Source organism: Poromitra crassiceps (assembly GCF_964638095.1).
Source record: "Poromitra crassiceps genome assembly, chromosome: 4".
NCBI classification, from domain to species: domain Eukaryota; kingdom Metazoa; phylum Chordata; class Actinopteri; order Beryciformes; family Melamphaidae; genus Poromitra; species Poromitra crassiceps.
The window spans coordinates 36,066,215-36,079,679 of record NC_139626.1 but is presented as its reverse complement, the minus strand read 5'-3'; the positions used below and the strand labels follow the sequence as shown (position 1 = coordinate 36,079,679).

At 42.5% G+C, this 13,465-nt stretch overlaps 1 protein-coding gene across 1 annotated transcript in view; it reads left to right on the top strand.

Annotated features, from left to right (window-relative positions):
• Window positions 1–2,102: 2,102 nt before the first annotated feature.
• Window positions 2,103–13,465, top strand: part of bnc2 (basonuclin zinc finger protein 2) — a gene marked incomplete at both ends in the record, with an annotated part of 69,780 nt that continues 58,417 nt past the window's right edge. Inside the window, 3 exons of the mRNA XM_083635896.1 lie at window positions 2,103–2,153; window positions 5,298–5,400; window positions 7,781–8,016. Coding sequence (XP_083492022.1) covers window positions 2,103–2,153; window positions 5,298–5,400; window positions 7,781–8,016 — 390 coding nt within the window. The remainder of the gene's footprint in view (window positions 2,154–5,297; window positions 5,401–7,780; window positions 8,017–13,465) is intronic.

Sequence of the window (13,465 nt, the reverse complement as noted above, 5' to 3'; positions counted from 1 at the left end):
TATTATCAGTTTTGATGCTCTCCTGCAGCCATCTCTTCTTCTTCTTCTGTCGTTGTGTATTATCAGTTTTGATGCTCTCCTGCAGCCATCTCTTCTTCTTCTTCTGTCGTGGTGTATTATCAGTTTTGATGCTCTCCTGCAGCCATCTCTTCTTCTTCTTCTGTCGTTGTGTATTATCAGTTTTGATGCTCTCCTGCAGCCATCTCTTCTTCTTCTTCTGTCGTGGTGTATTATCAGTTTTGATGCTCTCCTGCAGCCATCTCTTCTTCTTCTTCTGTCGTTGTGTATTATCAGTTTTGATGCTCTCCTGCAGCCATCTCTTCTTCTTCTTCTGTCGTGGTGTATTATCAGTTTTGATGCTCTCCTGCAGCCATCTCTTCTTCTTCTTCTGTCGTTGTGTATTATCAGTTTTGATGCTCTCCTGCAGCCATCTCTTCTTCTTCTTCTGTCGTTGTGTATTATCAGTTTTGATGCTCTCCTGCAGCCATCTCTTCTTCTTCTTCTTTCGTGGTGTATTATCAGTTTTGATGCTCTCCTGCAGCCATCTCTTCTTCTTCTTCTGTCGTGGTGTATTATCAGTTTTGATGCTCTCCTGCAGCCATCTCTTCTTCTTCTTCTTCTGTCGTGGTGTATTATCAGTTTTGATGCTCTCCTGCAGCCATCTCTTCTTCTTCTTCTGTCGTTGTGTATTATCAGTTTTGATGCTCTCCTGCAGCCATCTCTTCTTCTTCTTCTGTCGTGGTGTATTATCAGTTTTGATGCTCTCCTGCAGCCATCTCTTCTTCTTCTTCTGTCGTGGTGTATTATCAGTTTTGATGCTCTCCTGCAGCCATCTCTTCTTCTTCTTCTGTCGTTGTGTATTATCAGTTTTGATGCTCTCCTGCAGCCATCTCTTCTTCTTCTTCTTCTGTCGTGGTGTATTATCAGTTTTGATGCTCTCCTGCAGCCATCTCTCTTCGCGTTGCTCGTCTCTTGCATGCTGATGCTGTATGTGGAACAATGCACAAATGAATCTGGAGAAATAAGGTGCACCCCCCCCCCCCCTCCCCCTCTCTCTCTCGTCAGTGCCTCTTCAGCAGAAGGGCTGCGCTGCTGTAATGCTTCTTAATGCTGCTGTCTGCTTAATGGGCCAGATATGAGCACTGCAGCTAGCCGGCGTAATAAGTCAGTGATTAGATGGTGCCTTGTCACAGCAGCAGCCCCGCAGACAGTGGCACACTCTAATTGCCGTATTAGACGCCCCTTAACTATCTTGTCAGCTGTCAGCCCCGCCTCGTAAACAGCACAGGCCGCGTTTGATATTTCCATTTTTTGTTTATTTCCGTCTGCCCGCCGCTAGCACCGCCGCACCGAGGGGTAATTAGTCAAAAGGGCTTCGCTACGTGTGACGTCAGCGCGCTACGTTTGACTGGAGGGACTGCCATGCGTTTGATTTGATCACATAATAGCCTTTGTTTTTCATAATTATTTATTTTACGGTATATACAATTACGGGATAATTTGTGTGACAAGTAACCCGCTGAGGAATGCCTGCACTCAAATTTCGGAGAATAATGGCCAAAGAATAGAGTTTAACATTCATTAGTGTTATACTGAAGAGGTAAACGATGTGCTCTCCCTATAGACGCAAAGATGGAATCTAAATCAAAACACAGACAGAAGCTGTCTCCAGCGCTCGCCCCTGAACCTTTAGCACGAGTGGGAGGAGCTCAGGATAGAGGGGAGGAACTGTTTTATGACCCAGAAAGAAATATAGAGCTGAATACAGGGGAGAGAAAAAAAAATGAATTAAAGGGCGAAGAATAGATTAGAAATTCACCTTCCACCCTATGATGATACCTGTTAAGAGGACTGCAGGCTATGGGGGATATTATACAGTAAGTTACTGTACCTTTAAAATGTGCACAACAGCTTTGTAAAACAATATTTCTTCTCTGCTTCTTTTCTTATAAAGCTTATGAACATGGATGCTGCTTCAGAGACATCCTAGTGAGGGAAACGTTGTGCGATGGTGAAATGACCCATGGGGCAGCAGGGTGTCCTTGAGTTTAGACAGAGTGTCCTGTAACTGAGAGGTCACAGGTTTGACTCCTGCCATGGCCATGGCTATGTCCATCAACAGCGATGTCTCCCTGAACTCTTGCTCACTCACTGTACGACGTTGTTCTGGATAAAAACCATCAGCTCAATGCACAGTGTACAGTACTGTAGAGTACACTCCAACTGACACACTATATAATCCTCACTTGATTGCCATGCCAGCACCTGGAGAGCTTAAAAATGGTGTTAAATCAAATAATCTCTGTCTCCTGTCTCATTCGGTGTCAAACAGCAGGGTGACATGGTTGGAAGTGGTGTAATTGTATGTTTAATCTTGGATTAGCCCGTGTTCACTTTGATACCTCCAGTTGCTAATCTGGTTTACAACACCTTGGGGTTGGGGGTGTGGGGTGTGGGGGGGATTCTGATGCTCCCTCAGTAGATTATGAGAGGAGCAGCCAATTTTTTAAACCCTGAAGTACAGGAAAGTGGTCTAATCCATGGACCAGTTAATGTAATTTGCTGCTGTTGAATACGGCTTGGGTCAATGCTGGCGCCGGATTCATTGTGATTTTTTTAAAATAAAGTAGCCTACAGGAACACAGTTTGCTGTGCTTGCTATGCTGTGATTTTTAGCATTGTCTTTTTCTCTCTTGTCTGCCCCCCCTTTTATTATTATTATTATTATTATTATTATTATTATTATTATTATTATTATTATTATTATTATTATTATTATTATTATTACCATTATTATTATTATTATTATTATTATTATTATTGTTATTATTATTTCACTAATGTACAGTATTTTAGGTTGCCTTATTTTGTCAGATGGAAATTAGCCATGTAGGCTGAAGCTGCCCCACTTACTGTTACTGTACTGTTACAGTTTATTAATGGGGACTGTCCACAACATTATAAAGTAATAAATTAAAATTCAAATAGTGGTATTCTGTGATTACCGAGTGTTCACTGGCCTTCGTTAACCCATTGATACCTAATGCAGCATTTGCGTGTATATCCCTCATTTGTGTGCGTATCCCTTTAAGACCGCGAACCGCGTTAACGCTGTTTTAAAGGGATACACACACAAATGCTGCATCAGGTATCAATGGGTTAAGTGACGGGGGGAAAAGGCTGAGGTGTCTCGCTGGTCCTCTCGTGTCTGGAAGTGCTGATTGTCTGTTTCTGCCATTGTGAAATATGGGTCGTCAGCGCATAATATATGGACTCCAACCTACGACCCTTTGTGTGCGCGCGCGTGTGTGTGTGTGTGTGTGTGTGTGTGTGTGTGTGTGTGTGTCACACATTATTGTCACACCAATGGCTTATACTGTAAGTATACAGTATCACAGAGACAATATGAGATAACTTAGTACAGATTGTAAAATCATAAAGTCCCCTGCTTGGATAAGTACAGTATAGGGCTTGAGGATAGACAGTTTCTTTCTCGGTGCCTCTCGTCTCACTTGTCGCTGGTTACAGGCACACACACACACACACACACACACACACACACACACACACACACACACACACACACACACACACACACACACACACACACAGGAAACTGGACAGATAGTTCCTTCACATTTTGACAAAGTGCCTTTAATGCTGTATTATTAGGATTTTCCTGTCAAAATAAATAGAGTGCAAATGGCATCAATCACCTCGTGCGCTACACTCACACTCACACACACACACACACACACACACACACACACACACACACACACACACACACACACACACACACACACACACACACCTCGTGCGCTACACTCAATTTCCTGCCTCCAGCATACTTGACATTTTTGCTGTGTAATTTTAGTGATCAGAGAATGTGTTGCTGCCTAAAGAATGGCAGCATCAGAACGGCCCTCAGTCAGCCAGCGCCGACCCGACACCATGTGTGCCAAATGTAGAATATATAATCCTCATCATGTGGATTGCTGTTTATTATGTCAAGTTATTAACTTGTCATTTTTTTCCTATTATTACATCGACACCCTATGTACTTACAGTAGATTGCATGTTGATGTATAAGGAAGTATTTGAGTTTTTTTTTTTTTAAGAAGGAAAAAGAAGGAAACTTTTCCAAGAAAATGTTTGATTTCCATGCTTGGTTTGCTACAGTACACCAATCCTCTTCAGTTGCACATGTTTCCCCCCTTAAAGCAATTTGTCTTTTGAAACTAAGAGGTTTTCAGTGTTACCATTTTGATTCATCACTTCTTTATAAGGTCTGATAAGAAAAGGGCTTGCCAATGTTTATTAATACCCATTTTTATAATTAAATTTTACTCTTTTCGCTCCTGCTCTGTCTTCCTCCTTTTCCTACTCTCCGTGTCAGGGTGAAGTGTGCGGCTTGGAGCTGTACTCATTTGGCTGGCGAGGCTGCATTCGCTTGTGTGTATTATTCTGGTGGCCATCATTCAATGTGAATTTGGTTAAACACATTCCTCCGACTCACTTGAGCGGAGAACACGCTCCGATTTAAATGTAAACCATAGATTTTCTTCATTGTTTGAAGAATGTGAAACATCTTGTGGGATCATGTTACAGTACGTCCTGTAAAATGTACCTGAATTTTTCTTGGGTTTTTAACACCCATTAATAAATACGTAGTCTTATCAGACGGTGCGTTCTGTTGTACTGAGTTGCCCCCGTCAAGTCTGGACACTTAACCTCTCGCCACTAAAAGCTTTTCGGGGTCAGCCCAAGTGCAGCTCCAGTGTTGAGTAATGGAGGCTCAGTCAAAACAAGTTAGATTTCTGTGTTCAGGAAGGGAAACCCTTTGTCTGTTCTAATGAACTCTGGGAAGTTGAGTTCTAAAGAGGCAGGTTCATCACACACTGGAGGGAAATAGAAACGGGGAGAAATGTGGCGGCTGACATTATTTCCTTTGAAGTTTTTCTTTCGTGCAGTGGCTGCAGCTGCTGACTAGGATGAGTTTATATGACATTTTGGTCGCGTCCTTTTTAAGAAACAGATGGTTCAAAGTGTTGTATACTCATTGTGACTGAGCTTTGACTCGAGCGCTGTGCTCTTAGCAGTCTATGAAATCATTTGTCTCTCACTTCTATTAGTGAGTGGTGCATTGATAACTGCTTTCTGGCTGTGTCAGTCCCGCCTCTCTCTCTCTCTCTCTCTCTCTCTCTCTCTCTCTCTACTCACTCTTTATCTCCCTCGCCTACCCGAGTGGTGATTGACGCGGCTCTCTCTCTCTCTGCTCTCCTGTGCCCCTGCAGGCCATTCGCTGCACTCTGGTGAACTGCACATGTGAGTGTTTCCAGCCAGGCAAGATTCACCTACGAACATGTGACCAGTGCAAACATGGCTGGGTGGCTCACGGTAAGAAGATTTCAGATTTACTCTCAGGGTGATGGGGTTAATGTAATATGTCAGTATTAAATACATCTATAGGGTCTTCCTCTGTCTCAATCTCTCTTTCTTTTTCTCTTATTTGGTATGATGTGTTCTCTTCAGGCCCTTATAGTGCCCCCTAGTTATTGCCCCTGATAAAGCTGCCCCTTCTTGGCCTGTGGAGAGATCTGTATTCTCTACATAGATCATCACTATACACACCAGCAGAATAAATGTAGCTCACAGTTCCACAAAATCTATAAAAGATTTCATATTGTTTTTTGACGTTCACTTTTTTCTCATGGTGTTTTCTTTTGTTTAGCAGAAGAATGTGGTTGTAAATTTATATTCTGTGGTTTGCAGATGTGCTCTAATCCACATGTGCTTATTTGTGACACGGTCTGGAGAAAGGGGTAACAACTAGACAACCGTGAAATTGCACAAATCAAGATAAAAGGCTGTATAAAAAAATAAAATATTTTTTTCCCTTCTTTTTTCTCTATATTACGCAGGTTTAGATGTTGAAGAACACACTGAATATAACAAACAACCGTTTTACGATCACTAAATACTTATAATGTGTTAGCAAACTAAACTTGTTCAGGGCAAACCAAGCCTGTTCACCAACTTTCAGGGCGATTTTCTCTGAATGTTGCTTTTAGGTGTACAAACATTAAAATAAGCATATCTGATTCAACTATTTTCAGATTTCAATGTATGACACAACATTTGAAAGCTTCCAATCTGCACTTTCATAATATCTTAAAAAAGGGGACCTTGGATTACTTGTTACCCAAAACACCAGTCCCTGTCACATTTTTATTTCCTTATGTATTTTTATGTTGCTTTCAAAATCGTGTTTCTGTACCTTAGATTTAAAAAAAAAATGCACAAGACAGAGAGAGAGAGACAGAGAGAGAGAGAGAGACGGAGAGAGAGAGACCACACCTTGTGACTTTTTCACGCGGTATAAGAAAGAGGGGAGAGGAGGCAAGGAGGTACAAAGGGAGGGAGGAGGGGGGAAAGATAAAAGAAAACACCTGTTTGGCTAGCGTCCGCAGCAGAGAGGGCCACGGGCCCTTCAGCGGATCGCACAGGACCCCATTGACTATTTTTTAATCTCTCCCTCTGAACTGTCAGGCGCCCATCTCTCCTCTCCCCCACTTTTCATTTCATGTCGGCGTTGGCAGCGACTCTGACAAGTAGTTCTTCATTTTTTATTATGTTCGTGTCTGGCCGCGCTGTGTTGTCAGGCAAAGCCCTCGTCAGCAGGGGGAAAAAAGCCGTCCCAGGATCAGAGAGAGACCCAACCAGGTGTCACCCAGACAGGCAGAGAGAGAGAGAGAGAGAGAGAGAGAGGAGAGAGAGAATAAGAGGAGAGGAGAGAGGGATTGAGAGAGCAGGGGGGAGAGAGAGAGAGAGACACTCAACCAGGTGTCACCCAGACAGGCAGAGGGGGAGAGAGAGGAGAGAGAGAATAGAGGGATTGAGAGAGCAGGGGGGAGAGAGAGAGAGAGACACTCAACCAGGTGTCACCCAGACAGGCAGAGGGGGAGAGAGAGAGGTGATAGAGGTGCAGTAGAGCTCGGGACAGGGGGCCAATAGGAAAGGGGGGAGTGGAAAAAGAAGCACAAGTTGTAAAAGAGAGACTAGACTAGAAAAGGCCTGCACACTGACAAAAACTGCAGAGTCTCTCTGGATGCAAACATAGTTATTTTTTTTTATTTTTTTTGTGCAGGCCTTTTCTGATTACATTGGCCTATTGTGCTGGCCTCTCGGACCTGGCCCAATCCCTGGTAAGCCGTGAGTCAAGAGCGCAAACGTTTGATCTCATTGCAAATGGTAAAAAATAATAACATGAGATCAAACCCAAGGTATATCATATAAAGCATTCCCACACACAGCAGGTATATAAAGCATTCCCACACACAGCAGGGGCAAAACAGGTGCAAACGCAAGTGGAGGTACAGTGGAGATGGAGAGGGAAGAGGTGGAAAGAGGAGACAGGTGCCAGGGAAGGGCAAAAAAGAAAAGACAAAAGCAAAGGAACAGAAATAGATTAGTCTAAGTAGAAAGTAAGGCAGACTATTGAATTAATTCCACTACTTTTATCTCATTATGTTATTACTGTATCACCTATAGTGCTGACTGCTGAGTGGGCAGTGGCCTCTTCAGGAAGACTTGAGATGAGAGAGAAACTTGATAGTCATTAACGGTGTGTGTGTGTGTGTGTGTGTGTGTGTGTGTGTGTGTGTGTGTGTGTGTGTGTGTGTGTGTGTGTGTGTGTGTGTGTGTGTGTGTGCGTGCGTGCGCACGCGCGCGCATGTGTGCATGTGCATGTGTGTGTGTGTGTATGTGTGTGTGTCAGCCCTGGACAAGCTGAGCACCCAGCACCTGTACCACCCGACCCAGGTGGAGATCGTGCAGTGCAACGTGGTGTTTGACATCAGCAGCCTGATGCTGTACGGCACCCAGGCCGTCCCCGTCCGGCTCAAGATCCTCCTGGACCGCCTGTTCTCCGTGCTCAAGCAGGAGGAGGTGCTGCACATCCTGCACGGCCTGGGATGGACCCTCAGAGACTACGTCAGGGGCTACATACTGCAGGTCAGTGATCCACACACACACACACACACACACACACACACACACAGTCGCATATACACACGCACAGTCGCACATACACACATACGCACGCACACACACACACACGAGGCGTCCTATGTGGCCTGGTGAAACAAGTAGGCAACCGCGAAATCTCACAAATCACAATAAAAGGTTGTTTTTGTTCTTCACTTTCCCCCCCTCCATATTACACAAGTTTAGATGTTTTGTAGAATGCATTCAATATAACAAACCGTTTTAGCACCACTACTTATAATGTGTTATCAAACTAAGCTTGTTCAGGACAAACCAAGCTTGTTCACCAACTTTCAGGGCGATTTTCTCGGAATGTTGCTTTTAGGAGTACAAACATTTGAGTAAGCATATCTGCTTCAACTATTTTCAGATTTCAATGTATGACACAACATTTGAAAGCTTACAATCGCATTTCCATAATCTGTAAAAAAAAAAAAAATACTTTGGCCTACTTGTTACCCAAAACAACAGTCACATATTCAGTGTTTACTTGGGATGAGACGTTATATGTGGTTCACTGTTCAATACAACCACAATACGATGAAATAAATAAAAGTTCAGTGACATAAAGTATGGCTAAATTATGTTTATTTCTGAGCCACAGATCACTCTAACGATGACGTTGGTTTGCTAGAATGTAAATGCAAATTGAAATCTAAATGATATTATTTGGATGGAGAGCTTGTGAAATTCTCATTAAGTGAGTACTACAGCAGAATACAATAGAGCTAATCATTCATTCTTTATTAGACTTATTAAATTAGTAATTTTTTACCCCGTGAAACGTATTGTCACATTTTTGTAATGTGATATATTGAATTGTCCCATCCTTAGTGCTTACACGGGTTCCCACTTCCGAAAATGTTTTTTTTTCCACACATCCATCCATGCCCACACTTGTAAAAAATGTTCAACAATTTTCTGTCATTTTTGAAAGGGGAATTTCATGTTCAAAAATGGCCACTATCACGACCACTATTTTGCTCCAACATGCGCATCCAAAAGCCACTCTTACACTGTAGTCATTTTCAACGGTATCAATCAAGAAGCACAATGGTGATCATCTGGGCCACTTCAGAGCCACTGCCCATCCACCCTGCCGTTTCTTCAACTTCACTCTGCCCCTTTTCCTGCCCTGTCAACACTATATGCCCCGCCCCCTCCACTGGAAAAGAGAAAAGAAATAAAAATGTGGAGAAAAATGTCACGCCAGCAAACTATAAAACCACTGTAGTGCGTTTCCTCCCTCCATCCATCCATCCCTCCATCCATCCCTCCATCCATCTCACCCTCCCATATAATTGCAGTCAGACACATTTCTCAATCAAAGGTGCGGAGGTTTTGGTCTCCAAACCCAAACCAAAGTGTTCCTGAATGAATTAGTTAAGAGCGAGCGAACATGTGCTTGTGGTTAGTGCGTGGGTGCGTGCATGTGTGTGTGCGCACGCGTGTGTGTGTGTGTGTGTCTGTGTGTGTGTGTGTGTGCGCGCGCGTGTGGCTGTGTGTGCATATGTGCCTATCTGTATGTGTGTATGGTTTAGTGTTCCAAGAGTGTAAGTGGAACAGCATGGTGAGGAGAGGGTGGTTTGAGGCCTTGTATGTGGAAACGGCTTCTGTGAGTAAACCACTCGCAGATTCAGTCCCTTCCTCTCGGAGAACACACACACACACATACACACACAGACACACACACACACACACACACACACACATGCACTGTATGCACACACACACACACACACACGCATGCATGCACGCACGCACGCACACGCGCACACACACACACACACACACACACACACACACAACAATACAATAATAAATACCTAGTTACAGCAAATACGTACTGTTTTGTAGAATTTAAAATATTTTGTAAGAAAAAAGAGAGGGGGAAAAAATCCCCATTTTCCCACAACATATTATTTTCTGTATGGATAGGAGGGTCTATTCATTTTTAGTATTATTTCTATATAAATATTATATTTTTCCTCATATTTACTTCTATTATTATATTACAGATATTTTCTTAAATTTTCCCCTTTTGAAATAATATACCGCTATATACAGTATATTCTCTCCATTTAATTTGAATATGCGCCTTGGAGAACCTTACCTAAATCCTCCATATCTGTGTCCTGTGGGAAAGCCTTGTACTGAGTACCTTCTGGAACCCTGTGGTTCCCATAGCTGAAGCCACAGTGTTGTTATCAGCTGCTTCTAATAGCGGGCTGCTGGGAGCTCAGCCGCGCGGCCCCATGTCACGCTACTGGCTAAATCCTGGAGATCTCCTCAAAGAGGCGGCGGCGCGGAGAAGCCGCCAGTCACTTAAGGACAGTAAGTAGCCGTCGCACGGCCCTATTAGCCTGTAAGTAGCTATGAAATTCAATCATCTTCCTCCGGCCTCCGGGCAACGCTTTGTGTCAGGGGTGCGTTCCCCACCACTACGCACTTCTAAGTGGCACATAAAATGAGGGGAATAGTAATGCGGATGATAGACAAGAAGTTGTCTTTTTGATATTGATGTCAGGGGACATGATTTGATGACTATGATTATTTTAGCGTCCTCCTACCAGTAGGGGCTTTTCAAATGCTTGCTCATATTGATTTCGGATTTGAACAGGATTACAAGTGTTTTGACCACCGGAGTAATCTCATTAATTTCTGTATTAATTATACAATAATAAGTCGCGACAATTATCCAGCAAATACATTCTCTATTTTATAGATTTATATATCCTAATGCAGGTTCACTTTACCATACGTGTATTTGTTACACTTTGTTTTCTCAGCTGTCTTTTGTTTCTCCTTGCAATGGTTTTGAAATCAGTTATCCTCCTTTGATCTTTATAGCACAAAGTAGTGCGGTGAGTTGGGGGAAGGAGGGGGTTTGGCTGTGGCTACTGTCTATCAGGAAGCTTCTCTCTGCCTTTCTCTTTCTCTCTCCTTGTATTTTGAGTTTATTACCTCTTTCTAATCTGCCAGTTACAATGTCACAGTGTCATGATAGTGAGCAATACATTGTTTTTTTTATTGAGAAAGAAATTATCTAGTGTGTGTAATGTATGTGTGTGTTTGTGTGACTGTCAGTGTATGTGGGTTTCAGTGATGCACCAGAGAGCTCAGGACACTGAGGATGAGTGTTGGGAGTAACAATTTACTAAGTTAATTCCACTACTTTGTAACTAATAATCAAATTACTTTTTGAGATAAGTAACTGTAAATCAATAAAAAAAAATCAGTAACTTGTCCAACACTGCCTACTGTATCTGTTGTGTTTTATTGTTAGACTACTTAATTTTCATCATAGTGATAATGGATATGATATATCAAATTTGTCTTGTCCCACACTGTGTCACAGCAAGATTAAAATTATGTGTGCATTAATAAGAGAATTGAGGCAAAAAATAAAAAAAAACATGCAAAAGTTACTTTCCGTAGTAACTAATTGCTTTTATCATGCAGTAATTTGTAAAGTAATCCAATTACTTTTGAGAGAAGTACTTAGTAACTGTAATTACTAATTTTCAGTAACTTGCCCGACACTGCTGAGGATGCCTGACACACACTGGAAGACACACACTAACTTTCTATCCAACACATAGAAAAGAAACCAGAAAACACTCACCCGCACACACACACACACACACACACACACACACACGCACACTTGCAACAGTATTCTGTCTCCCTATAGTCAGTCTCCCTAGCGAGATAGATTTCTGCATGACCCTAATGTTTAGGAGTCTAGCTCAACAGCAGGTCTATGGAGTAGTAGAGTGTGTGTGTGTGTGTGTGTGTGCACACGTGTGTGTGTGTGTGTTTGCGTGTGTGTGTGTGCGTGCGTGCGTTTGTGTGTGTTTGTGTGTGTGTGTGTGTGTGTGTGTGTGCGCACGTGCGTGCGTGTGTGTGTGTGTGCGTGCGTGCGTGCGTTTGTGTGTGTGTGTGTGTGTGCCTGGATGCCACAGTCTGTGCTGCATCTGTACCTGTATGTGCCGAGCTCAATGCAGTATTAGATGGTAGCTCAAAATGACTCATCTGGTTTGGTTTTGTCCTATGTGGATATTTAGGATCTTTCTCCCAGCGCTCACCTCTCTCTCTGTCTCTCTGCACGCACAGCCGAGGTGAGCCAAGGCCTCACCGACCTCATAGACCTGCATGCTGGCACTGAGAGGATATACGCTGATACACACAGAGTAGATGGAAGCCATAGACTGTATAAAATATGGACGTCGTGACAGCTCCTCAAAAGTGACGCCAAAACATCTCGAGCGCCCCCTGGTGGCTGGCTGTAGTGTAGGTCATAAATCCCGACCCCTCCATGTTAGCGGATGGCACATGATGACGGATGCCAAACTAAAAAATAAAAATAAGTACACGACAAATACAGTTTTTCCCAAAGATGGCTTCTGTCATTTTAGGTAGTTCTCATCACGCTGGTGTATGTTCAAGTGCTTAGTTTGGTTTTAGTTAGATATTTGATGATATAAAAAAGGGCTGATTGACATCATAGCATTATCATGACCATCCGTGACATTGAGGTTGCTATCTTCATTATCACCATTATTATCACGGTTAGATTATCTTAGAGAATAAAGTCACATTGTGTACAATTAGGTAATCCTACAAATTTGTCACCATATGCTTCCATTCAAATCTGCTGCAGTTTACATAAGGAATGAATCTATGCGGGCGAGCACCCAACACAAACTGGGCCCTCCTGAGCTGATGCATGCCGTACCGCGCTGAGCAAGAAGAGTAAATATATTGTAGAGGTGTGACTAAATATGCGTACACTTTGCAATTTACCATTGTAATAGGCTGCTTAAGCAGAGGAAATTAATCGATAGCATAAGAAGCTCAATTGCTCATCAAGTGGTAGGATTTTGATTTGTAAAGGAGAGGAATTATACCAAACATCAATAGCCATTAAAATGAATGATTGTCGCTCTGCTTCTCTCTTCCTCTCTTCTTTCATCCTTCTATGGACCTTTTGTAGGCTGTCTTTCACATCACACATTGTCTCTTGCATTCTCTTATGAACATAAATATCATTACATCACATTACATTACATTACGTCATTTGGCAGACGCTTTTTTCCAAAGCGACTCACAATATCACATTTTGTCAACAGTAGAGAAATCAACTTTGCAACACAATCTATGATAGCTACAACATTTTGAAGGAATAGAGTAGTAGCACCTGTAGAAAGTACCGGTAGATTGAGAAGGAATGATTTTATTTATTTATTTTTTAGAAAGAGAGAGATGTTAGTTCAAGATGGGCCCAAATATCGAAATATATCCACATATACATTAATGTATCCACACATTAACACACTCTGCATAGAGGCAGACTTACACAGTCAGTTACTAACACCATATACATTTATGTGTGCACCCACATTTGTTCACACTA